The sequence below is a fragment of the Pseudophryne corroboree genome, chromosome 3 (genome assembly GCF_028390025.1).
Source record: "Pseudophryne corroboree isolate aPseCor3 chromosome 3, aPseCor3.hap2, whole genome shotgun sequence".
NCBI lineage: Eukaryota > Metazoa > Chordata > Amphibia > Anura > Myobatrachidae > Pseudophryne > Pseudophryne corroboree.
This window is the reverse complement of record NC_086446.1, coordinates 346529415-346555957: the sequence shown is the minus strand read 5'-3', so window position 1 is coordinate 346555957 and position 26543 is coordinate 346529415. Positions and strand designations below refer to the sequence as shown.

The 26543-nt window shown below is 47.8% G+C and overlaps 1 protein-coding gene across 1 annotated transcript in view; it reads left to right on the top strand.

The window, feature by feature from the left end:
* The window catches only part of PLXDC1 (plexin domain containing 1), a 118157-nt gene that overhangs the window by 77038 nt on the left and 14576 nt on the right, over positions 1–26543 (top strand). Inside the window, exons 6-10 of the mRNA XM_063959710.1 lie at positions 678–796; positions 2527–2626; positions 15043–15138; positions 24794–24875; positions 26391–26451. Coding sequence (XP_063815780.1) covers positions 678–796; positions 2527–2626; positions 15043–15138; positions 24794–24875; positions 26391–26451 — 458 coding nt within the window. The remainder of the gene's footprint in view (positions 1–677; positions 797–2526; positions 2627–15042; positions 15139–24793; positions 24876–26390; positions 26452–26543) is intronic.

Below are 26543 nucleotides of genomic sequence, written 5' to 3'. Positions count from 1 at the left end.
TCCCTCTCCTCTATTAAACTACCCCTGTTAATTTATGGGAGGCGGTTGATAGACATTTAAAAAATTGACAGTCAATGGCGGGAATTCAAATGTTTGAAAAGTCGGTTGGGCGTCTAATTTTTCCTGTCTATTAGATAGGAAAAAACAGACACCCAACTGACTTTTCAGGCAATTGAATCTCCCCCTATAGGTCAACACCATATGGTCGACAGTCAAAAATCTGACAGGGTCATAAGGTTGACAGTCAAACCCCCTAACCCAAACAGTGACCCGATACTTACCTTCTGGATGTCGTCTTTCGGTATTCCGGTGCCAGGATTCCAAGTGGTGTTGTGATTCTTGCGTCAGTGGTTGGAGCAGCCGTCTTTGGTGTACTCAGTTGCTGTTTATGTAATCATTCATATTTGTCTTAATTCTCCACCGCACAATCACTAGGGTGCATGTTTATCAGAAGACAATTAACCTACTAGTATGTGGGAGTAAACTCAAGAAACCACGGGAACACAAACTCCACCCACTGGAATTGAACCCATGAATCCAGCTCTGTGACACTGCAAAGTTGTACATAAACATGTAAAGATTTCTAAAAATATTGCTAAACAAAAAGTAGATATGCTGGCATAATCTCTTCTACCTGCACACGTAAAAAAACATTTTCAGTGTTGTCTCTTGCGCAGGCACATCTTTTGTGGTTCAATGGGACAAGGTCCACCTCCATGAAAAAGAAGATGCTGGAGGCTTCACTTTTCAGGCTGCACTATACAAAGATGGACGTATTGTATTTGGGTACAAAGAGGTAAGAATTCACTAATTCTCACTTTATGGTTAATGCAACAGCATATCTTGTGTATGGGACACCTCTAACAGAGCCTAATGGGAGTAAAGTGACAAAAATAAAATGAGAGCCACTGGACTACGCTGCTCTTGTATGTGATTTCACTTTATTTGGAAGGACATTTATGTTTATCTCTGCTTGCATCCTTTCCAAAAGTATTAAAATACATAAATGTATTGACAAACATTGTAAGTCCACAGCAACAAGGGCATATGATCAAGTTTAATGCTAGAACCATAATGCTGTAAATTCCTTTTACCTTCCCTGGTACAATGAAATAAGAGGCTTGTGCTGTGTGCTGTACATTACTCACTTGGTGCTCAGTCACTGGCGCCATGCTTCGTCTCTGCCCCCTCGTATCAGGATATGTTGTACACCAGAATTTAGAGGCTCCACTGTTGTTCAGTTTCCAAGGGAGATTTATCACCCAAGCAAATTTAGACATTAAACAGAAAGGTATGAATTTATGCCACTGTGGGGAAAAAAACAACTTTTTATTACTAAGCACAAAAACAGTATATTGTAAACTGAAATAAAATGAACTGTAATTCCTTTTTTAGTGTAATTTATCATTTCTGCCATGTACTGTTTTACGGTTGGATCCTACAATTCATAATCCTTCTCTGCTCCTGTCGTCCTACATATAGGTTTTTTTTTTATGTTTAACAATATACAACAAAATTATATCTGCACGAGGATATAAATACCAGTTTCTTGTTTTCCAAGCTCCAACAGCTACAAAAGACAGAGGCATTGTAGAAGCTCTGGCAGGCTTACTTGCTTTAATAAAATTAACTTAGAGAGGAATCAACATACCAAAAGTACATATGGGATGCAGGTCTTAAGAGGAGAAAAATGAGTTTCAATGGCCAAGACACTGCTTTGTCAAAATCTATTGCCCATTTACGGTATTGTCGACATTCGCACCTTTTGGGGTGTAAGGGAAAACTTGTGATGAGCTATTCACTTTGAGCTGAATTCCCTACAGAGAACATACAAATTTGTCAATCATTCTAGTGTAGGATCATAGATACGTGAATCTTACATAGTTCATGCAAACAATCCAGCACTTGCAGTGAAAAGCACACATCCTACATGCTCACCATTACAGCACTACTATGCTGATGGGCAGACTTAATTGCAATGGCCCTCATTCCGAGTTGTTCGCTCGCTAGCTGCTTTTAGCAGCATTGCACACACTAAGCCGCCGCCCTCTGGGAGTGTATCTTAGCACAGCAGAATTGCGAACGAAAGATTAGCAGAATTGCGAATAGAAATTTCAAAGCAGTTTCTGAGTAGCTCCAGACTTACTCCTACATTGCGATCAGTTCAGTCAGTTTCGTTCCTGGTTTGACGTCACAAACACACCCAGCGTTCGCCCAGACACTCCCCCGTTTCTTCAGACACTCCCGCGTTTTTCACAGAAACGCCAGCGTTTTTTCGCACACTCCCAGAAAACGGCCAGTTTCCGCCCAGAAACACCCACTTCCTGTCAATCACACTACGATCACCAGAACGATGAAAAAGCTTTGTTATGCCGTGAGTAAAATACCTAACTTTTGTGCAAAATAACTAAGCGCATGCGTTCTGCGAACCTTGCGCATGCGCAGTAAGTGACTAATCGCAGTATAGCGAAAATCGGCAACGAGCGAACAACTCGGAATGACCCCCAATGTATGCCTTTTGTACAGATTCCCCTTCCAGTGAAGGACATCAGTCCAGAAAAGCATCCTGTCAAAGCTGGTCTCTCTGATGCCTTTGTGCTTCTCAGTCCTTCCTCAGATGTTCCAGGTGAGAAGCAAAGACAATAAATGTTACACTGTAGATGAAAAATCAGGCTGGCTATACTGTCTAGTCTATAGAAGTGAACATCTTGTGCTAATTCCAAACCATCTGATATGCCAAATCTAACTACATTCTACATCTACAAAACAGCAAAAAAGGGCACATTTAGAGGACGTACCAAGCCTTGGAGAGAGAGAAACTGGAATAGTTGCCTAAAACAACCAATCAGCCTATAACTTTCATTTCAAAACCTCCGAGAGTGTTGGAAGCTAAATGGTTGTTTTGGGCAATATCTCCACTTTATCTCTCTCCAAGGCTTGATACATCCCCTAAATGTGTCCTTTTTTTGCTGGTTTTTAGATGTAGATCTCTTAAAGGGGAAGATGTATCAAACCTTGGAGAGAGATAAAGTACCAACCAATCAGCTCCTTTAATTTTCAAACCCAGCCTGTAACATGGCAGCTTGGAGCTGACTGGCTGGTACCTTATCTCTATCCATTTTCTCTCTCTCCAAAGTATGATACATCTCCACCAAAGAGATAAAATGTATATGTGTTACCTTTTACTGTCTGACAGATTTTCATACCACCAGGTTTTAGTGCAAAACCTGATCAACCCTTGACCCTCCATGGTTTCACTTCAGTACTCCTTGGCTCAATTCACTAAGTGGCATCTTTGCTGTTGGTACAACACTCGTAGTTTTGACCTCCAAACCACTGGATTAACTATTCAGTGGTTTGTACAGTCATCCTCAAAACCACTATAACAATTCTCTTTTGTGGGCAACATAATTGTAATAATAGGATTTTAATACCTACCGGTAAATCCTTTTCTCTTAGCCCGTAGAGGATGCTGGGGACACCAAAAGAACCATGGGGTATAGACGGGATCCGCAGGAGACATGGGCACTTTAAGACTTTGAAAATGGGTGTGCACTGGCTCCTCCCTCTTTGCCCCTCCTCCAGACCCCAGTTATAGGAACTGTGCCCAGGGAGACGGACATATTTTGAGGAAAGGATTTATTGTTAAACTAAGGTGATATTCGTACCAGCACACACCTCAAGCACGCCGCACAACGTGGCATTCAACAGAACTCAAGCCAATGGCATGAACCAACTTCCGCAACAGGCTGACTATTAACATAACACAACATGTGTGCAACCAGAACTAATAACTGCAGATACAGTACGCACTGGGACGGGCGCCCAGCATCCTCTATGGACTAAGAGAAAAGGATTTACAGGTAGGTATTAAAATCCTATTTTCTCATACGTCCTAGAAGATGCTGGGGACACCAAAAGAACCATGGGGTTATACCAAAGCTCTAGAACGGGCGGGAGAGTACGGATGACTCTGCAGCACCGATTGACCAAACTTGATGTCTTCATCGGCCAGGGTATCAAACTTGTAAAACTTCGCAAAAGTATTCGAACCCGACCAAGTAGTTGCAATGCCGAGACCCCTCGGGCAGCCGCCCAGGACGAGCCCACCTTTCTAGAATGGACCTTCACCGATTTCGGTAACGGCAATCCAGCCGTGGAATGAGCATGCTGAATCGTATTACAGATCCAGCGTGCAATGGTCTGCAATGGTCTTGTTGGGAGCATACAGGACAAACAGAGCTTCGGTTTTCCTAACCCGAGCCGTTCTGGCGACATAGATTTTCAGAGCTCTGACCACATACAAAGATTTTGACTCAACGAAAGCGTCAGTAGCCACTAGCACGACAATAGGTTGGTTCATGTGGAAAGATGAAACCACCTTCGGCAGAAAATGCTGCTGAGTCCTCAACTCTGCTCTATCTTCATCAAAGATCAAATAAGGGCTCTTGTGAGACAAGGCCGCTAACTCAGACACCCGCCTTGCGGACGCCAAGGCCAACAGGATGACCACTTTCCAAGTGAGAAACTTCAACTCCACCGTCTGTAAAGGCTCAAACCAATGCGATTGAAGGGACTGCAACACCACGTTAAGATCCCATGGTGCCACAGGGGGCACAACTGGAGGTTGGATGTGCAACACACCCTTCCCGAATGTTTGAACTTCTGGAAGGGAGGACAATTGTTTTTGATAAGTCTGAAATCTGAACCTTAATTGAGCCCAACTTTAGGCCCGCCTCCACACCTGCTTGTAGAAAATGGAGGAAACGTCCTAGCTGAAACTCTTCCGCAGGAGCCTTCTTGGATTCACACCAAGACACATATTTCCTCCAAATGCGGTGGTAATGTTTAGACGTTACCCCTTTCCTGGCCTGAAGAAGCGTGGGAATGACTTCACTGGGAATACCCTTTCTGGCTAGGATCTGGCGTTCAACCGCCATGCCGTCAAACATAGCCGCGGTAAGTCTTGATATACGCACGGCCCCTGCTGTAACAGGTCCTCGCGTAGAGGAAGAGGCCAGGGATCTCCTATGAGTAATTCCTGAAGATCTGGATACCAAGCCCTCTTTGGACAGTCTGGGACAATGAGGATTGCTTGAACCTTTGTCCTTCTTATGATCTTAAGAACCTTTGGAATGAGAGGAAGTGGAGGGAAGACATACACAGACGGAAACACCCATGGTGTCACCAGTGCATCCACTGCTATTGCTTGAGGGTCCCTGGACCTGGAACAATATCTCTGAAGCTTCTTGTTGAGGCGCGACGCCATCATGTCTATGTGCGGAATTCCCCAATGACTTGTCACTTCTGTGAAGACCTCTTGATGGAGGCTCCATTCTCCCGTATGGAGATCGTGTCTGCTGAGGAAGTCTGCTTCCCAGTTGTCCACTCCCGGAATGAAGACTGCTGCCAGCGCGCTGGTATGCTTTTCCGCCCAGCGGAGAACCTTTGTGACTTCTGCCGTTGCCGCTCTGCTTTTTGTTCCGCCCTGGCGGTTTATGTATGCTACTACTGTCACATTGTCTGATTGGATCAGCACAGGCAGATTGTGAAGAAGATGTTCCGCCTGCACAAGGCCATTGTAAATGGCCCTTAACTTCAGCACGTTTATGTGGAGACAAGTTTCCTGGCTTGACCATCTTCCTTGGAAGTTTTCCCCTTGCGTGACTGCCCCCATCCTCGGAGACTTGCATCCGTGGTTACTAGGACCCAGTCCTGGATCCCGAACCTGCGCCCTTCCAGGAGATGAGAGCTGTGTAGCCACCACAGGAGCGATATTCTGGTTTTGGACGATAGGGTTATCTTTCGGTGCATGTGCAGGTGGGATCCGGACCACTTGTCCAACAGGTCCCACTGAAACACTCTGGCATGGAATCTGCCAAACTGAATGGTCTCGTAGGTCGCCACCACCTCCCCAGCAACCGAGTGCACTGATGGATTGACACTCTTGGTGGTTTCAGAATGTGTTTGACCAGGCTCTGAAGTTCCTGAGCCTTTTCCACCGGAAGAAAAACTCTCTGTAGTTCCGTGTCCAGTATCATCCCTAAAAATGACAACCTCGTCGCCGGAATCAACTGTGATTTTGGCAAGTTCAGGAGCCAACCGTGTTGTTGAAGAACTGACAGGGCCAGCGCAACGTTTTTACCAACTGGTCCCTGGATCTCGACTTTATCAGGAGATCGTCCAAGTACGGAATAATTGTGACTCCTTGCTTGCGAAGTAGAACCATCATTTCCGCCATAACTTTGGTGAAAACACTCGGAGCAGTGGACAGACAAAACGGCAACGTCTGAAATTGGTAATGACAATCCTGAATTGCAAACCTCAGGTAAGCCTGATGTGGAGGATAAATGGGAACATGTAAGTAGGCATCCTTTATGTCCACCGACACCATAAAATCCCCTTCCTCCAGACTGGAGATCACTGCTCGGAGAGACTCCATCTTGAATTTGAATTTTTTTTTAGGTAGAAATTGAGGGATTTCAGGTTTAGGATTGGTCTGACCGAGCCATCCAGCTTCGGGACCACAAATAGGCTTGAATAAAAGCCTTCTCCCTGTTGTGACTGGGGAACCTTGACGATGACCTGATTTTGACATAACTTTTGTATTGCGTCGCAAATTTCCTCCCTGTCGGGGAGAGAAACTGGCAAGGCCGATTTGAAAAATCGGCGAGGGGGGACGTCTTGAAACTCCAGTTTGTACCCTTGGGATATTACTTGTAAAGCCCATGGGTCCAGGTCCGAACTAACCCATAACTGACTGAAGAGTTTGAGACGTGCCCCCACTGGTGCGGACTCCTGCAGCGGAGCCCCAGCGTCATGCGCTGGATTTGGCAGACGTCGGGGAGGACTTCTGCTCCTGGGAACCCGCCACGGTTAGTGATCTTTTACCGTTTCCCTTTCCTTTAGTACTAAGGAAGGAAGAACCTCGCCCTTTCTTGTATTTATTGGGCCGAAAGGACTGCATTTGATAGTGGTGTGTCTTCTTTTGTTGCGAAGGCACATAAGGCAAAAATGATGACTTACCCGCGGTAGCCGTAGATACCAAATCAGCGAGGCCGTCACCAAACAAGACACCACCTTTGTACGGCAGAGATTCCATGTTTTTCTTAGAGTCAGCATCCGCATTCCACTGATGAATCCACAATGCTCGTCTGGCCGAGACCGCCATGGCATTGGCCTTTGATCCCAACAGGCCAATATCCCTCGCAGCCTCCTTTAGGTAAGCCGCAGCGTCCTTGATATAACCCAGCGTCAAGAGGATGCTATCCCTATCAGATGACAAGATATCTGCCCACCTTTCAATAGCACTACTCACCCACGCAGAGGCAATGACCAGTCTGAGTAGTGTACCTGTGGTCGTATAAATGGATTTTAACGTAGCCTCCTGCTTACGATCTGCAGGGTCTTCAAGGGCTGCCGTGCCAGGTAACGGAAGAGCCACCTTTTTAGGCAACCTCGATAGGTCCTTGTCCACAATGGGGGGTGACTCCCACTTTTCCCTATCCTCAGAGGGAAACGGATAAGCCACCGGAATCCTTTTGGGAATCTGAAATTTTTTGTCAGGACTCTCCCAGACTTTATCAAATAAAGTATTCAGTTCATGAGAGGGAGGAAACGTTATCTCAGGTTTCTTTTCCTTATATATACAGACCCTCTTATCTGGAACAGCAGGGTCCTCAGTGATATGCAATACCTCTTTAATAGCCACAATCATGTACTGAATGCTCTTTGCCAATTTCGGATCTAATCTGGAATCACTATAGTCGACACTGGAATCAGTGTCCGTGTCGGTATCAGTGTCAGCCAACTGGGTAAACGTACGCTTCTGTGACCCCGAGGGGGTCTGAACTTGTAATAACATATCTTCCACAGATTTCTTCCATGCCTGGGTCTGAGATTCAGACTTGTCCAATCTTTTACTAATACGAGCTACATTAGCATTCAACGTATTCAACACATTTACCCAATCAGGAGTCAGCGATGCCGACATGACACCCCCCCCCCGCCTTTTGCGTCTCTAATACAGCCTCCTCCTGTGAAGAGCACTCAGCCTCAGACATGCCGACACACGTGTAATTATTATTACATTTTATTTATAGGGCGCCACAAGTGTTTCGCAGCGCCGTACAAAGGACAGTACAGGGAGACAAAACTTAGTATAACAGTAAATAAATAACAAAAATGGAGTGCAGGTAACAAAGAGCACCACAATTCTCAAAGCATAATACAGCTTAGATGTAAGTAGCGAAGGAGTAATCATTGTACTACTTGGGGCTGGCGGCCATAGATAGAGAGGGGCCATTTACCAGCAGGAGAAAAAGCAGGTAAAGATGGTCGCTGAGTGAAATGTGTCAAGAAGAGGGCTTAGACAAGAGGAAAGAGGGCCCTGCTCTGAAGAGCTAACAATCTAGTGGGGAGGGGCAACAGACAGATGACATGAGGTGCAAGCAAGCAGGTAGAAGCCTGATGGTGGTATGCGAGCAAAGCAGAGATGTCCAAGGCATGGGGCAGGGGGATGGAGGAGCAGCCTAAGGACTAGGTTATGCATTGGAGGGGTACGCTTTGATAAATAGGTGGGTTTTCAGTGCCCGTTTGAAGCTTTGCAAGGTCGGGGAGAGTCTAATGGAGTGGGGGAGCGCATTCCACTGAAGGGGTGCAGCACGGGCAAAATCCTGAACTCGTGCATGGGAAGCAGTGACCAAGGCAGAGGAGAGGCGACGGTCATCAGCCGACCGTAGTGGGCGGGAGGGAGTATAAAGGGAGAGGAGGTTGGAGATGTAGGGAGCGGTGGAATTAGAGATGGCCTTGTATGTGAGGGTGAGGTGTAATAATCACCCACAGACACACTGGGCTTATAGGGGACAGACCTACAGGAAACCTGTCAGAGAGACAGAGGGAATTTGCCAGCTCAGACCCCAGCGCCAAATCGAAGGGTCTGAAGTGATTACTAAAAGCTTCTGACCTGTAGCGCTCATATATTATCATATATTGCACCAATAACCTGCCCCTCCCCCCCCCCCCGTTTTGCACCCTGATACTTGTTCAGCAGTGTGAGGAAGGACAAGCGTCTCTGCAGCCAGCGGAGAGGAAATGGCACAGAGTGAGCTGTGGGGATGAAGCTCCGCCCCCTTAATGGCTCGCTTCCGTCCCACCATCAGAAATATATGAATATACTGGCGGGGGTTAGGACAGTGCCTCGGCACTTATGTCCCCTCTTGCCAGGCAAAACTGAGGATTTTTAGCTGCCCAGGGCGCCCCCCCACGCCCTGCACCCAGTAGTGCTGTATGTGTGAGCGGGAGCTTGGCGTGCAGCGTCCGCACGCTGCGCGGTACCTCAGGGAAATGCCGTCACTGAAGTCTTCTTTCTTCTTCTACTCACCAGTCTTCTGACTTCTTGCTCTGTAAGGGGGGTGACGGCCGGCTGTGGGAACGAGCATCTGAGCGTACCCAGCGATCAAACCCTCAGGAGCTAATGGTGTCCTGTAGCCAGAAGCAGAGCCCTTGAACTCACTAGAAGTGGGTCATACTTCTCTCCCCTGAAAATAAAAAACCTAACAAAAAGTATTTTCAGAGAAACTCAGTGGAGCTCCCCTGTAGTGCGTCCAGTCTCACTGGTCACAATTCTGAACTGGAGTCTGGAGGAGGGGCATAGAGGGAGGAGCCAGTGCACACCCATTTTCAAAGTCTTAAAGTGCCCATGTCTCCTGCGGATCCCGTCTATACCCCATGGTTCTTTTGGTGTCCCCAGCATCCTCTAGGATGTAAGAGAAAATATATCATGTGGCTACGTCACTGTTTAATGTATAAATAATATTGCTATCTTAATAAAATTAAATTAAGGATTAATATTATTTATTTATTATGTGCAGAGCAGGCTAAAAAGTCAGTGGATCAAGGCATAATACGCAAAACACAGCACATCTGTACATACGCGGATTCAGGGGGGGGGCACCAAGGCACGTGCCCCCCCTGTCATTTAGGACGTTTTTTTTTTTTAATGCTGCACTGCCAATGAGGCCGCCGGCTGTCAGTCCCTCCTTCCTGTAGCAGCTTACCTAGGAACGAACAGCCCAGCTCCGCCTCCTGCATTCTGATTCGCGGGCTGGGCTAAATCCGGACTTTGTGTCACCCTCTCCCTGGCTGCACTAGTAAACTGGGGAGGAGGGGCTCCGCGGAACGCTGATTGCGGGGGAGTGAAAGCTGTCAATGCCGCCGCCTGTTAGACGGAGCAAGCTGCCGCCTGATGGAGCCAGCCGGACCCGCCACCAGGAGACAGATCCCTGCACCTGAGTTGGCAGTGCAGGGGTGATTGAGCTGAGCTGGGGACCGAGGAAGCAGGTAGGGTGCAGGGACACGGGAAGCGCTACTGAGTGAGTGTGCGGTGCTGCACTCGCATGTACAGGGCCAGATAGAAACAGCAGCAGGCCAGTGTTCTCTCAGTGTCTGCCCCCTTCTCCAGTCTGGTGCCCCCACCATTACTGCCCCCAGCACCAGTATCTCCCATCCTGCCAGCCCTTCCCTCCCCAACCAGCCCACTGTTCCCATCTCACTGCTCTCCCATCTAGAACCCCCCAGTGACTCTAGACATACTGATCCCTCCTCACCAGCCCAGTTTTACCCCTTTCACTGCCCCCTTCCCATCCTGCCATGTGCCATCCCATTAATAGTGCCCTGGCCCCCCCAATCCAGCCCAGTGTCCCCCACCATCTCACTAACTCCCTTATCCCAGTATCTACCACCCTGCCTGCCCAATGTTTCCCCTCTCCCAGCCCCTCAGCCAGGAACATCCCCTCATTCAGCCCAGTGTACCCCCTTCTACAGCCTAGTGTTTCCCCATCCCACCACCATCTCTCTGCCCCATTCCCATCTAGACCAGTGTCCCATATATAGATCCCACTGCCTGTCACCCACTGCCTTTCTGTCTCCAACTATCTCTCCCCATCACTTTTCTCTCCTGTCACCCATTGCCTTTTACTCTCTACCTGACATCACCCACTGCCTCTCCCCGTCACATTCTCCCTGTCACCCACTGCCTTTCTGTCTCCCACTATTTCTCCCCATCACTTCTCCCTCCTGTCTGCCTCTCCCTGTCACCCACTATCTCTCCCCGTTATCCACTATGTCACAAACAATCTCCCCATGTCACATTCTGTGGCGTCACCCACTGCCTCATGGATATGGCATTCTCTTTGAAGCCACACCTATTGTTGCAAGGCCAAACCCACTTTTCTGGAGCACGTGCGTCTTATGTGCGCTCTAAAGTACCTCCCCCTCATTTCCTCTGTCATGGTGCCCCCCCTGTCATTTTGTTCTGGATCCGCCCCTGCATCTGTAGTAATGTGCCCAATTCTATACATAAATGAAAAAACAAGATATTATTTTGCAGTATTAGGTATATTAATGAACGTCAAGGGACAGACACTGTGCATATCTGGAGGGATTCTTCATGCAGCTAAAGCCTGGCGCAGAAAAATGACAGATTCTACACCACAGTATTGCAGTAAATGTCTGAGTCGCTAGTTTCCATGGGACACATACATGAACCATCTCCACAGTGAAAGCACACATACAGTACACAGATATATATAGAAATCACAACTCCCAACCACCCTAATTTTGGTAGAACACAATTATTGTCCTAATAAGCCAGGAAGTTTGGGGTATGACCCATTGACTGCTGTTCTGCATAGGAAATTGGGTGCCACATCATCACCCTGATGCCGCAGCGGTCAGAGGCAGATGAAGGTGATTAATCACCCCTAACACACCTTTTTGGCTTACCCCCCCAGTGTGGCCTTGATCACTTTTCCGCCCCGCAGCACTACAGCCTCTGCTCCCTTCCCCCACAGCAGTGCATAGACTGCTGCCACATATTACTTAGTGATGTGCCAGTTGGAATCTTTACATTCATGTATTGCAAAGACCCCTGTGCCAAAGTTATATACAGCAAGTTGTCTATAACAAGGCTCTGCAGCCCTTTGAATGAATAAGATCATTATTATTATTGTTTGCTTTCATAATCCTACCATGCTATGCAACATTTTTTAAGAGAATAGTGGCTCATTCATATCAATCCTTGGTAAAAAAAAAAAAAAAGAAATAAATAAATAAATATATATATATATATATATATATATATATATATATCACAGACACAAAATTACATAATTTACTAGTGGTGTGCCATTTTTATGAATGTTTGCCCTGGTCTCCACTACAGTGTGTTTGGGCTGATGGAGTCTGTGGAATCCTACCTGTAGAACTGTGTATTTTAGCATAATATATTGAAATAGGATGAGTCATGAGTAGAGAGGGGGTCACGGTTAATTCTTTAACCCCAACCCCTATTCCTAAAAGAAAAAGTCTAGATCCACCTCTGATACTGGGCTACCAAACTGTTAATGTCACAGCCAGTGCTGGCGTAACCCGCTCAGCAAGGGTATGCAATGCAGGGAGGCGCCGGGCAGAGGAGGCGCTCTCCCCGCACTGCTACCCTGCTGTTGCTGCACCTGTCACAGTGGGGCAGATGTATTAACCTGGAGACGGCATAAGGAAGTGATAAACCAGTGATATGTGCAAGGTGATAAACACACCAGCCAATCAGCTCCAATATGTAAATTTACAGTTAGGATCTGATTGGCTGGTGCCTTTATCACCTTGCACATATCACTGGTTTATCACTTCCTTATGCCTACTCCAGGTTAATACATCTGCCCCTGTATGACAGGCAGCGGCACCGGCAGCGGGAAGCGCAGCTTTCGTCTGGTGGTCCCTCCGACATGGCCTATCAGCGGCTCTCTGTGTGCCTCCTTGCGCTAAGGATTTCCCCTGCCGTTGTCCCCTTGGGATCCCTGGTGCTTTGGAGAGTGACTGCTTCTTACGGCTGTGGCTTGGTGCTGAATCCCGCTGCCTATCCAAGGGAGGGCGCGGGAGTGGTGGCTTCTGCAGCCCTCGGTCCGCGCCTCTTCTTTGGTGGTCCTGTCCTGCTGGGAGTTGCCCTTACTGCTGGTCCTGGCTGTTCCTCCCTGCCATCTTGTGGACTGCTCCATTGGAGGTAGCTGCTTTCTTGCTGACCCCCCCTGGCTTGTTCAAGCCCTCTCTCTCTCCCCTCTGTGGATATACAGATGTAGCCACGCTCATCATTGCAGAGATGCGAGCGCACGCATCGCGGCATGATGGGAACGTGCTGCACTGCAACTGGCCACAGTAGGCATTTGCTCCATAGGCTTTAATGTGTGCGCATATGCATGCATGCGCACACAAGTCACAGGCACACTAGCCTCGCCACCGCTGCGCATCGTGGCAACAATGAGCGTAGCTACATCTGTATGTATAAGGGGCACCACTTCTGTGGGCATTAAGTGTTGCGCTACTACTGTGGGTGTTAAGTGTGGCATTACCACTGTGGGCATTAATTGTCAGGCATACTACTACTGTGGGCATTATGTGTGGCACTGCTGTGGGCGCTATTTGTAAGGGGCACTACTACTGTGGGTATTATGTGTGGCACTACTATTGTGGGCATTATGTGTGACACTACTACTGTCAGCGGTAAGTGTAAGGGGTACTACTACTTGGGCATTATGTGTGGCACTATTATTGTGAGCATTATGTGTGGCACTACTACTGTCGGCATTGTGTAAGGGGTACTACTATTGTGGACATTATGTGTGGCACTGCTACTGTGGGCATTGTGTGGCACTACTATTGTGAGCATTATGTGTGGCACTACTACTGTCGATGTTAAGTGTAAGGGGTACTACTACTGTGGGCCTTATGTGTGGCACTACTACTGTGGGCATTATGTGTAAGGGAAACTACTACTGTGGGCATTGTGGGCGATATGAAATGGGCATTACGTGTGGTGTAATGTGAATAAGATTGTGCTATTGTGTGGTGTAATTTGAATTGGATTTAGTATTGTGTGGTCACGCCCCTTCCGTGTGAGACCACACCCCTTTATTACGTGTGGGAGAGAGGGGCGCAAATTTATAGTTTGCAGGTGGGCGCCGAATACCCTAGCTCTGGCCCTGGTCACAGCTGTATACTTATACTGTTGTATGTAATGCAGTGCGCTGCTACATACTGTGTCTGTGTGTGCGTAACTTACAGCACTGCCACTGCGTTTCAGTGATTGCATTTACACACTAGAGCACATCTATTATGCTAGCTCCATGAAAGGAGCCTTCCAATGTGTACATGGGAGGCAGACAAGCATTTTAGGGACTTTCAAAGCGACCTGATGTGTATTTAAGGGGCGTGTGAGGTCAAAATGTTTGGTTAAACTATTGCTGTTTTTTTCTATTTCTGAAACCATTTTAGGTTTCCACATCACAAGCTACATTATGATGGGGCCAAGAAACCGGGAGAGAGAACCCCAAATTTGTTAAATAATGGTTACATGGGACCCTTATAATATTTATTTCAGTGCATCCCTGGGAAGGAACCACAGAGAAAGTGCATGCCCCCTCCATGACTCTTACGTCTTATCCGTTCACTGACCCAATCTCCTCTCTGCAAATGTTGGGAGGTATTCAGAAAGTAAAGTTCTAACACCTCAAATAAAGAGACCAAAATGTCCCATCTAGTGTCATTGCTTACTTTAGGCTTTAATAAGTGTTATGAAGAAAAATAATTTTTAATTAAGGAGGTAATTCATAGACAAGTCAGTTTTTATTTTTGCTGGCATGCTTGATTCTATCATGGAACACAAATATGGAAAATTTAAGGAACATGAAAAAGCAGAATGGATGGAGGAAGGATACACATTTTTAAATCTCAGGGACACTCTATGTTTACCAAAACTGAATAGAATTGTGAAAATGGTACAAAAAGAAATGTCATGCTTGTAATTATAATTTAGTAAACTTGTGTGTCATTTTGTCTGTTCAAGCTATTATTCTCACAGATCCTAGAGAATGAGCTATAGGCATTATGTAAAAAGTGCAAATGCTGAGCAAAACAAGTGTGCAGAATAAGTGGTGTGGAAGCGTGAAAGACCTATTTTATTCTCTATTTTTATTTCCTTCTGCCCTACAGAATCACAGAGGCGTACTATTTACGAATATCATCGGGTGCAGCTAGACCCCACCAGGATTCATAACCAGACGGTTGTGGAATTCACCCCTCTGCCAAGTAAAAATAAAAACAAAATGTGACTGTATATAAAACCTAGATAATACCATTGATACATATGAAACAATTGGGTGTGCATCGTGTGACTGCCGGTTACCATACCAACACTGGGATCCCAGCATTGAGATGCCTGGCGAGGAGGCAAGCGCAACAAAGCCCCTTGTGGGCTTGGTGGTGACCAGCGCTCGTTACAGGTTCTATTCCCACTCTATGGGTCGGATTCAAATGTGCGCTCCTTATTCCCTGCTGCGATCATGCCCACCAGCGGTATTCTAATGTTACTGCTGATGGGTGTGACAACATAATTTCAGCTTGCTACCCCCTCGCTAGTAAGCTGAAATGCGTCCATTAGTTTAGTCGGGTTTAAGTGCTTTGCGCGCTTAAACCCGACTGTACTGGGCACAAGAGCTGCAAAAATGGGGGTCATTTGAATATCGCCCCCCTATCTGCCGTCACTTTAGATGGGAGATAGGGGGCGCGTTAACATTTGAAACCAGCCCAATGGGTGTCGTGGACACCCATGAGTGTGAATAGTCCCTGTTAATCGCCATGCTGACAGTCGGGATTGTGGATGGGCGGGATGTAGGTGCCGGTATTGTGACCAACTGCCGGTCACATGACATCCCAAAACAATTCTGTGCCAAATCATTTATTGTTTGTCAAGGTACTTGGGTAATTACATTTTGGTCCATGCAAAGTTACAAAACATTACATCACTCTAGGCCTCATTCAGCATCAGTTGCAAATAATCATGCAATGAACGACTAACAGCATATTGTGCATTTGTACACATGACCATACACAAGACAGTGTGCACACGCCAAGTCTGGTTTTTGTGATTGTTCATAGTTATCTGTTATAACTACATACCTCCCAACATGACCCTCTCCGGGAGGGACACAATGCTCTGCTTCTGGACTTTTCTCTCAATGTATGATTGCCGGCACCTGTGTTGTATAGTTTAATGGATAAGAAAGGTGTTTCAGCATAGGTGATGGTAATCCTACATTAAGAGGGAAGTCCAGGAGCAGAACATTCTGTCCCTCCTGGAGAGGGTCATGTTGGGAGGTATGTAACTATGTTATTTAGCAGCAATAAAAAGGAGTGGTGGAGGCATGTCAGTGGGATGGGTATGCAATTTCTGCGATGTAGTGCATGTAGTGGGTATGTCGCAGGTGTTGCAATTGCAATATATGCAAACATATTGTAGGAATTGCAAAAGCATCAACAACACAGGCTGAGAGTAGCTAGAGAGCTATGCAGACTGTGGAAGTACTGATGGCAGCAGCAAAAGCTCCGATGATCAAGCTAATAATTGCAAAATCACAGGCAGGTGATGGTGGTTACAGTCAGTGCCAGATTAAGGTCCACATGGGCCTGGAGCTGAAATTTATGAAGGGCCTATTATATGCCACCGCAGAGGAAGTGAAATACGCTGTGGGGGTATGACTAGTAATGGGGGGGTGTGGTTGATGTTATGAGGGTCTGTCTGCACAGGGGATGTGGCCTGTGCCATAGGGTGTGACTAGCGCCTACCTTGAAAAACTCCATCTCCCTCCCTTCTTCTCTTATATCAATAGTGTAATGTGACAATCTACAAATGGACAAAGGAAAACATCTTGTTAACATGACCGTAATATGAAAAATATAGTGATGACGTAATATGAAACCTATCAACGAAAGAGGCTACGGGTTGTTTAGTGATGTCATACTGTAAATGTGAAATCTTTCTATATGTAAAAAAGACCTTACCTTTTAAATAATAGCTATGCTAAGAAGAGATACGTATCAGGACTGGTGGATAGATGGTGTGGGGTTGGAGAGAGGGTGTCGCCTGGACAGGGCCAAACAGGGGGAAGACTGACTGGCTACATATGTACATGCATGCGTCCGAATGTGCGAGGATTGAGACACCTATTGTCACACACATTCTCTCCCCACTGGAATGTAATAAAACAGCACCTACTGTACATGGAAAAAGAAACTGGATTAGATAGCAACTGGAACAGTTCGGAACCTGGAAAGCCGAACCGGACCAGCTTCCTGGAGGTTGTAGTGCTCGTCTCTGTCCAGGGGGTGTCCTACCTGTGGGGAGCTGTCACCAGGGAGTTGGGGAGGGAAAGATTACAACCTCCCTGTATAATCCAGAGATGGGGTAATAGCCGTAACGGTTGGAATCATACCGGGAGGCTGTAATCTCTCCCTCACTGCCTCCCTGGCGACAGCTGTCACAAGTACCCTCCTGAACATAACACCACCCAGATGAGGACAAGTACTACATGCTCCAGAATGACAGTTTGCTGCAGGGAGCAGGTCCTGTCCGGCGTTCTAGGGTCCGGACCATTACGATTTTTACCCAATCCCCAAAATTTTTTACAGGAAATAACACTGTCCCCACTACAGGAAACAAAACTTAATAGCTGCAATAGGAAAAAAGTATTGGCCCTACACTTCCTCCCCCGGCACCCTATCACACTCACACATTCCCTCCCCCTGCACCCTATCACACTCACACATTCCGTCCCCCTGCACCCTATCACACTCACACATTCCCAGCACCCTATCACTCCCACACATTCCCTCCCCCCACGGTCTGCTTACTATCACACTGACACGCTCCTTCCCCCTGCGGCTTGCGCTCTATCACACTCACACACTCCCTCCCCCTGCGGCCTGCGCTCTATCACACTTACACAGTCCCTCCAACATGCGGCCTGCTCGTTATCACACTGATGCACTCCCTCCGCCTGTGGCCTGCGCTCTATCACACCTACGCACTCCCTCCCCCGCGGCCTGCGCTCTATCACACTGACGCTCTCCCATCCTCCGTGGCCTGCGCTCTATCACACTGATGCACTCCCTCTGCCTGTGGCCTGCGCTCTATCACACCTACGCACTCCCTCCCCCCTGCAGCCTGTGCTCTATCAAACTGACGCTCCAACATGCGGCCTGCACGCTATCACACTTACACAATCCCTCAACATGCGGCCTGCACGCTATCACACTGATGCACTCCCTCCGCCTGTGGCCTGCGCTCTATCACACCTACGCACTCCCTCCCCCGCGGCCTGTGCTCTATCAAACTGACGCTCTCCCTCCCCCCGCGGCCTGCACTCTATCACACTGACGCACTCCCATCCCCCGTGTTCTGCGCTCTATCACACTGATGCACTCCCTCCGCCTGTGGCCTGCGCTCTATCACACTGAAGCACTCCCTCCCCCGCGGCCTGCGCTCTATCTTACTGACACACTTCCTCACCCTGCAGCCTGCGCTCTATCACACTGACATACTTCCTCACCCTGCAGACTGCGCTCTATCTTACTGACACTCTCCCTCACCCTGCAGCCTGTGCTCTACCTCACTGACGCTCTCCCTCACCCTGCAGCCTGCGCTCTATCACACTGACGCTCTCCCTCCCCCCTGCAGCCTGCGTTCTATCACACTGACTCATTCCCTCCCCCAGCACCCTATCACACTCACACATTCCCTCCCCCGGCACCCTATCACACTCACACATTCCCTCCCCCGGCACCCTATCACACTCACACATTCCCTCCCCCAGCACCGTATCACACTCACACATTCCCTCCCCCGGCACCCTATCACACTCACACATTCCCTCCCCCGGCACCCTATCACACTCACACATTCCCTCCCCCAGCACCGCATCACACTCACACATTCCCGGCACCCTATCACTCACACTCATTCCCTCCCCCCACAATCTGCTTACTCTCACACTGACACACTCCTTCCCCCTGCGGCCTACGCTCTATCACACATACACACTCCCTCCAACATGCGGCCTGCACGCTATCACACTGATGCACTCCCTCCGCCTGTGGCCTGCGCTCTATCACACCTACGCACTCCCTCCCCCGCGGCCTGTGCTTTATCACACTGACGCTCTCCCTCCCCCCGCGGCCTGCACTCTATCACACTGACGCTCTCCCATCCCCCGTGGCCTGCGCTCTATCACACTGATGCACTCCCTCTGCCTGTGGCCTGCGCTCTATCACACCTATGCACTCCCTCCCCCCGCAGCCTGTGCTCTATCAAACTGACGCTCTCCCTCCCCCCGCGGCCTGCACTCTATCACACTGACGCACTCCCATCCCCCGTGTCCTGCACTCTATCACACTGATGCACTCCCTCCGCCTGTGGCCTGCGCTCTATCACACCTACGCACTCCCTCCCCCGCGGCCTGTGCTCTATCACACTGACGCTCTCCCTCCCCCCGCGGCCTGCACTCTATCACACTGACGCTCTCCCATCTCCCGTGGCCTGCGCTCTATCACACTGATGCACTCCCTCTGCCTGTGGCCTGCGCTCTATCACACCTATGCACTCCCTCCCCCCTGCAGCCTGTGCTCTATCAAACTGACGCTCTCCCTCCCCCCGCGGCCTGCACTCTATCACACTGACGCACTCCCATCCCCCGTGTCCTGCACTCTATCACACTGATGCACTCCCTCCGCCTGTGGCCTGCGCTCTATCACACCTACGCACTCCCTCCCCCGCGGCCTGCGCTCTATCTTACTGATACACTTACTCACCCTGCAGCCTGCGCTCTATCTTACTGACACTCTCCCTCACCCTGCAGCCTGCGCTCTATCACACTGACGCTCTCCCTCCCCCCTGCAGCCTGCGCTGTATCACACTGACTCTCTCCCTCCCCCCTACAGCCTGCGCTCTATCTTACTGACACACTTCCTCACACTGCGCTTTATCTTACCGACGCTCTTCCGCAGCCTGCGCTCTACCTCACTGATGCTCTCCCTCACCCTGCAGCCTGCGCTCTATCACACTGACACTCTTCCTCCCCCCTGCAGCCTGCGCTCTATCTTACTGACACACTTCCTCACCCTGCGCTCTATCTTACTGATGCTCTTCCGCAGCCTGCGCTCTATCTTACTGACGCTCTCCCTCCCCCTGCAGGCTGCGCTCTATCACACTGACACACTTCCTCACCCTGCAGCCTGCGCTCTATCACACTGACACTCTCCCTCCCCCTGCAGCCTGCGCTCTATCTTACTGACACACTTCCTCACCCTGCACTCTCTATCTTACTGACGCTCTTCCGCAGCCTGCGCTCTATCTTACTGACGCTCTCCCTCCCCCTGCAGCCTGCACTCTATCACACTGACGCTCTCCCTCACCCTGCAACCTGCGCTCTATCACACGGACGCTCTCCCTCACCCTGCAGCCTGCGCTCTATCACACTGACGCTCTCGCTCACCCTGCAGCCTGCACTCTATCACACTGACGCTCTCCCTCACCCTGCGCTCTATCTTACTGACGCTCTCCCTCCCCCTGCAGCCTGCACTCTATCACACTGACGCTCTCCCTCACCCTGCAACCTGCGCTCTATCACACGGACGCTCTCCATCACCCTGCAGCCTGCGCTCTATCACACTGACGCTCTCCCTCACCCTGCGCTCTATCACACTGACGCTCTCCCTCACCCTGCGCTCTATCTCACTGACGCTCTCCCTCACCCTGCAGCCTGCGCTCTATCTCACTGACGCTCTCCCTCACTTTGCGCTCTATCTCACTGACACACTTCCTCACCCTTGTGCTATATTTTACCCTACTCCCTGCAGAAGTTCACAATCAAGACACACACACATATAGAAACACACACACACACACACACACACACTGTGTCCTCCATTCACTCTTACCTTACACACTACAGCAGAGTGCAGTCTCACAGGCTGGGCCGTCCCTGTATGATGTGCAGCAGCTTCTCCTCTCCCCTCTCACAGCATGTGAGCAACTGAGCAGCAGCCTGCCCTGAGTCCCGTGTAACTCCGCCCCCGAGTCATGTGTCTGGCTGTGACTGTTCCATCCTGACGGTTGTTTCTGTATCCCCTGCGCTGCCAGCGGCCCTGCGGCTGCCAGAGCGGCTCCTGGAAGCGTGGGTATGGCTGGCATGAAGTGGCATCTACGCTGCTGGCAGGAGGGGGCTGCTCTTGCTGTAGCAGGGAATAAAATTCCCTGGCTGCAGCAAAGCAGATCCTGTGGGCCTATTTTGATGGGGGGCCTGGAGCTGCAGCTCCACCCGCCCCATTGTTAATCCGGCCATGGTTACAGTGATGTAGGATAGGCTGTTTAGTGTGCTGCATGCCTAATTACATAACACTTTTCTTTAGGTATGTATGTTGTCATGTGTATTCTCATTTTAGCACATTGTTGTGCATAACTTATTACTATTGTTGCTTAAATATTTTACATGTATGTATTGTGTTTACACCATGACCTTTAATGCCTGTCTAACATTATTCTGACAAGAAGCAAACCATCCCAGCACATCACTGCAATTTGTTTTTTTGTACGCCATATTTTAACATTGCTCCATTATTAACGTACTAATCATTTATAAATGAATATACATGGTTTTGTGCTAACATTGATGTGTAAGAGATGTGTTTATTCTTGTTATTTTGACTGAATAAAAGTAATGTTGCTTTGTAGCTATGCATGCAATGGGAGTGGGCTATATTTGCGATGGGGTTGTAGTATACGCAGATGCGATTGTGGGTTTGGCTAGAAGTATTTGCAGAATTGCAATCGCAATCAGGGCGTTCATTCGCAATTGCAATATATGATGAATAAGGCCTTCTGTCCCATTTTGCAACTACAGCAACTATGGGGTATAGTTAATAAACAGTGTCTTTCACAGCAGACTGTAAAACAGCAATAGTAATAAATGCTAAATCAGGCCTTTTTTTGTATTTATTATTATCTATTGCAGTTTGAAAGTCCAGCACATTGAAAGCCTACTGTTGGGCATATATGGCCCTATGTATGCTTTTTGCACATGACCATAAATGGAGCTGTGTAATATAGAACTTTCTTGCCTCTTAAACTGACTACCAAGCATAGCTTACCCTGTTTGGTATATGTAAATGCACCTTATCAGCAGGGCCGGAGCTTCCACTAGGCAGCTTTAGGCAGCTGCCTAGGGGCGCCGGGACCTGAGGGGGCGGCCTGCTACAGCTGCCTAAAAAGGTAGCATAGTCCTACCTTTCACAGCCACTGCAATCCCACAGAATGCGTATCTTACAGTAGCCATGACTGCTAAGCTCCCGTATTGCAGCCTCCAGCTCCACCTCCACCCGGCACAGGCAGTAACTTTGACAGCTCCTGGAGTCCTGGCTGGGGGTGACATGCAGCACTGCTCTTCATTCCAGGCTCTTTCACAGACTACTCAGTTCCAACTCTGCACTGCAGCCTGCAGGTAAGGTGGCTGCACAGTGCATTCTCTGCATTGGTAAAGAAAGAGGGCGAGAGCAGCAGTGTGGGGAGGGGGGAGATGAGGAGCAGGCATGCACACAGTCTGGGGGGGATGAGCAGCAGCATGCACGCAGATTTTGGGGGGGGTAGAACAGCAGACATTTAACAGAGTAGGGGGGAGGGGGTGAGAGCAGCATGCCTTTCATCTGAAGGGTGGGTAGGGGGAAGGGGCAGAAGGCAGAAGTTTTGCCTAGGGTGCCGAGAAACCTTGCACCGGCCCTGCTTATCAGGATTAAAAGAAGTGGGAAATGAGAAATTCTAATGAAGTTTGCCATCAAGGTGACTTGAGGTGCACTGAAGCCCTAGGACTGCCTGTTGTTCACCAGTGGTATAAGGCAATGCTGCCAAATTGGCAGCCGACCAGACCACCTCCGGTCCTGAGAATACAGTATGAATAATGATTCCAAAATTGGGGATAATGGGCTAAAATGGGAACAAAACAACCTATGCACAAATGAGATTCAACATCTCCAAGAGCTGTTGAGCTGGCTCTCCATAGGCTTGTAACAGGACACAGAAATACTTCCCAACATGACCCTCTCCAGGAGGGACAGAATGCTCTGCTTCTGGACTTTTCTCTTAATGTATGATTGCCATCACCTGTGGTAAGACACCTTTCTTATCCATTAACCTGTTCAACACAGGTGCCGGCAATCATACATTAAGAGGGAAGTCCAGAAGCAGAGCATTGTGTCCCTCCTGGAGAGGGTCATGTTGGGAGGTATGGACCCAGGTCACCCGTTTACACTGCCCCGGTATCAGGGTCCAACCTTGCTCACTACCTGGGTTGGATTCCTGGCTCACTGGACCAGGGTTATATCTGTAGGACTATTTACATCGAACAGCGACCAGCAATAACCCTATTGTGTCAGTGTAAAAGGGGTATTAGTGTAAAAAAAGAATCTCCCCTCATACTAAGGAACAAGCACAGTTCTGGTATAAATACTATAAGATTGTGAATTGATATAAACTGTACCTACTCATCACATTCTTTTTTGCATTATCTTGATTTCCCCCTGAACCAACAGCAAGACTATTTTTCCTAGTCAATTGTTTTCTAATGTGTTTTTCTTTCGTCTGTAATATGATGACTTTGGCTCATTTGCGAGCTGGTTACATCATTCCTTTAGTTCTGGACTCACCACTTCCAGATGCAGCCCTACACAGTTTACTTATTCTTTCCAGCTTCCTAGATAGCCTCTATAAACACTATTATATGATATATCTACAAACCATTAATCTATGGTCATCATTTTTTGAAGTCTACAATTCAGGGAGTCAAAAGTTCTGCGTTAATTACATATACAGTATGTAGTCTTATTCATTAAAGTACTAGACAATACACAGGTTTTATGATGCAAGTTATAATTATAAAGATTAGCTGCCACCTGGAAACCTACACATAAATTTTGTGTTAGGACTATGTAGTAATGATTTGAAGAGGTGGCTTAGAGTTTCACTAAGTGCATGCCAATGCATCAGGGAATAGGTAGCCTACGCTATGCCGTCCAACTTCAGTAGATGGCTAAAGGATCTGTCACCCCTTACTTACTGCAAATATAGGACTTAAATAATAAGCTTCCACTGAGATGAGCTGTGACCCACCTGCAAGATGTGAAAGCAGAGCCAACTCCCAGTGTAGTATGAAAACACATATACACCTTTTTAGAATCACTTCCATGTACAGTATGTATGCTGCTCAATGAATCTAATGCAACAATACGTGTGAGGTCCTTTAACATAATTATAAAGTGCTGCTGGGAAGTGTCCATCAGTAAATCATACTGATCCCGTCATAGGGGGTCGTTCTGAGTTGTTCGCTCGTTGGCGATTTTCGCTATACTGCGATTAGTCGCTTACTGCGCATGCGCAAGGTTCGCAGAGCGCATGCGCTTAGTTATTTTACACAAAAGTTAGGTATTTTACTGATGGCATAACAAAGCTTTTTCATCGCTGTGCTGATCGTAGTGTGATTGACAGGAAGTGGGTGTTTCTGGGCGGAAACTGGCCGTTTTATGGGAGTGTGCAGAAAAACTCAGGCGTTCGAGTTGCAAAACGCAGGAGTGGCTGGAGAAACGGGGGAGTGGTTGGGCAAACGCTGGGTGTGTTTGTGACGTCAAACCAGGAACGAAAAGGACTGAGCTGGTCGCAATGGCTGAGTAAGTCTGGAGCTACTCAGAAACTGCTAAGAAATTTTTATTCGCAATTCTGCTAAGCTAAGATACACTCCCAGAGGGCGGCGGCTTAGCGTGTGCAATGCTGCTAAAAGCAGCTAGCGAGCGAACAACTCGGAATCACCCCCATAATGTATATTATTGCCTATTCCTCTGTTAATATACATTTCATTCAATGTAGCTTGTCCGCAGCAGTCCAGCTGTGATCAGTGTGTGACCTCTGCACCTACCTTCAACTGCAGCTGGTGCCATGTACTACAAAGGTGAGAATACAGTATGTGGTGACATGATGGGATCAGACACTAAGGGGTATATTCAATAAGAGTCGGAAATTGCCATCTTGTCGGAAAGACGGCAGTGTCCGACTGATTTAGGTCAGAAGGGGTTCCGACCTATTCTGACTTGTCGGAAAACACGTGGATCGGCAGAATAGCTGACGATTCATGTGCTTCTGTCGGACGCGACACCGGGAACGGCCAAATCTGACAGTCGGATTTGTCCGCTCATTGAATAGGGCTGGTCGAATCCATTCCGAGAAATGCATGTCGGAATGGATCAGACTTTTATTGAATATACCCCTAAATGTATCTTTTTCTCACTCCTTTACAAGTTATATTCCAAGTACGTTTTTACCGTAAGTTATTGGTAATACCTGCTAAGTGGCACAATAAATATTATTATTAATAACAACAACAAATTTAGAAGGAATTTGGTTAGCTTAAAAACTGCCAAAGCTACTATTCTTATACCCTCTGCTACCAAACAGCTGTTTCAAGACTTGACGCTATAGGCCTCATTCGGAGTTGGTGCAAATCCAGTTAAGGGGTACACAACTGCACCTGGATAAACCATGTTGCGATGCAAATAATCTTTTTCATTTTCTCATGCAGGGTAAACTCTATAGTGTGGCATAAAATACATACATACTGGACAGATTTATTTTACCATTGTAATTCTAAATTGAGATAGGACACACCCTCCTTCCAACTCTAAATCTGTTTGCACATTTCTAATTTTCCCTAGTACAGTGCAGCAAGATTTTGCCAAGGACTGATGCGTAGTTGGTCACAATCTGGGCACACATGACATATTACACTATAAAAACCAGAAGAAAAAGTGAATGTAAGAACAGCATATTCCCTCCCATATGCATGCATTCAGATGTGTTTTGGTCACCTACAGAGCCCAGAACACAACCGACTTAAGCTAATGCCATAAACCAGTTATTTTATTTGCTACATTTGCTATCTGACATCCATTAAGTTTAAAAAACTTCTGTAATACAGCAGAACAACATCCCGTCTTGCACGCTCAAAAAAAAAAATGAATCAGTTTGCTAGTGCCAGCAACCTTTATTATCATTATAATCCACTACTTGCTCCTGTCCCTGACCACTCGCAAATGATATGGCTTTCATAGCTGTATATGAGTCTTTTCCCCTGTATCCATGTGTTTGCAGTGGCACGAACCTGCCCTAACTGTACCTGGTCCTGGCCTATGTTAGAACGCATCATCCCACCATTCAGAAGCAGGCGCATGCAACTATCAGAATCACACAAGCCTGCATGGGCATAATAGACAAATGGCCAGTGTTCTAGGCATCTGCAGTGTGAATTCATGCAAGATACACTTTGCAAACTAGCACATTACACAGTCTGCATCAGCCCCTTGACCTCCAGCTCTAAATGAAGTACTATGTGAGCATAGGCTACCACTGCCAATACTAAAATAAAACTGACATTTATTTTATGCACAACAATGTCTGATCATACATGCAGGTGCTCCAATGGCTTTGACCGCTATCGGCAAGACTGGTTGACATATGGATGTGAGCAAGAGGTAAGAACTAGCTTGGGTATCCTGTAACTATTCTGGAAAAGAAAAATGCTGCATTGTCTGCTTTGTTTCCATATCTACCAACTAATGCATTA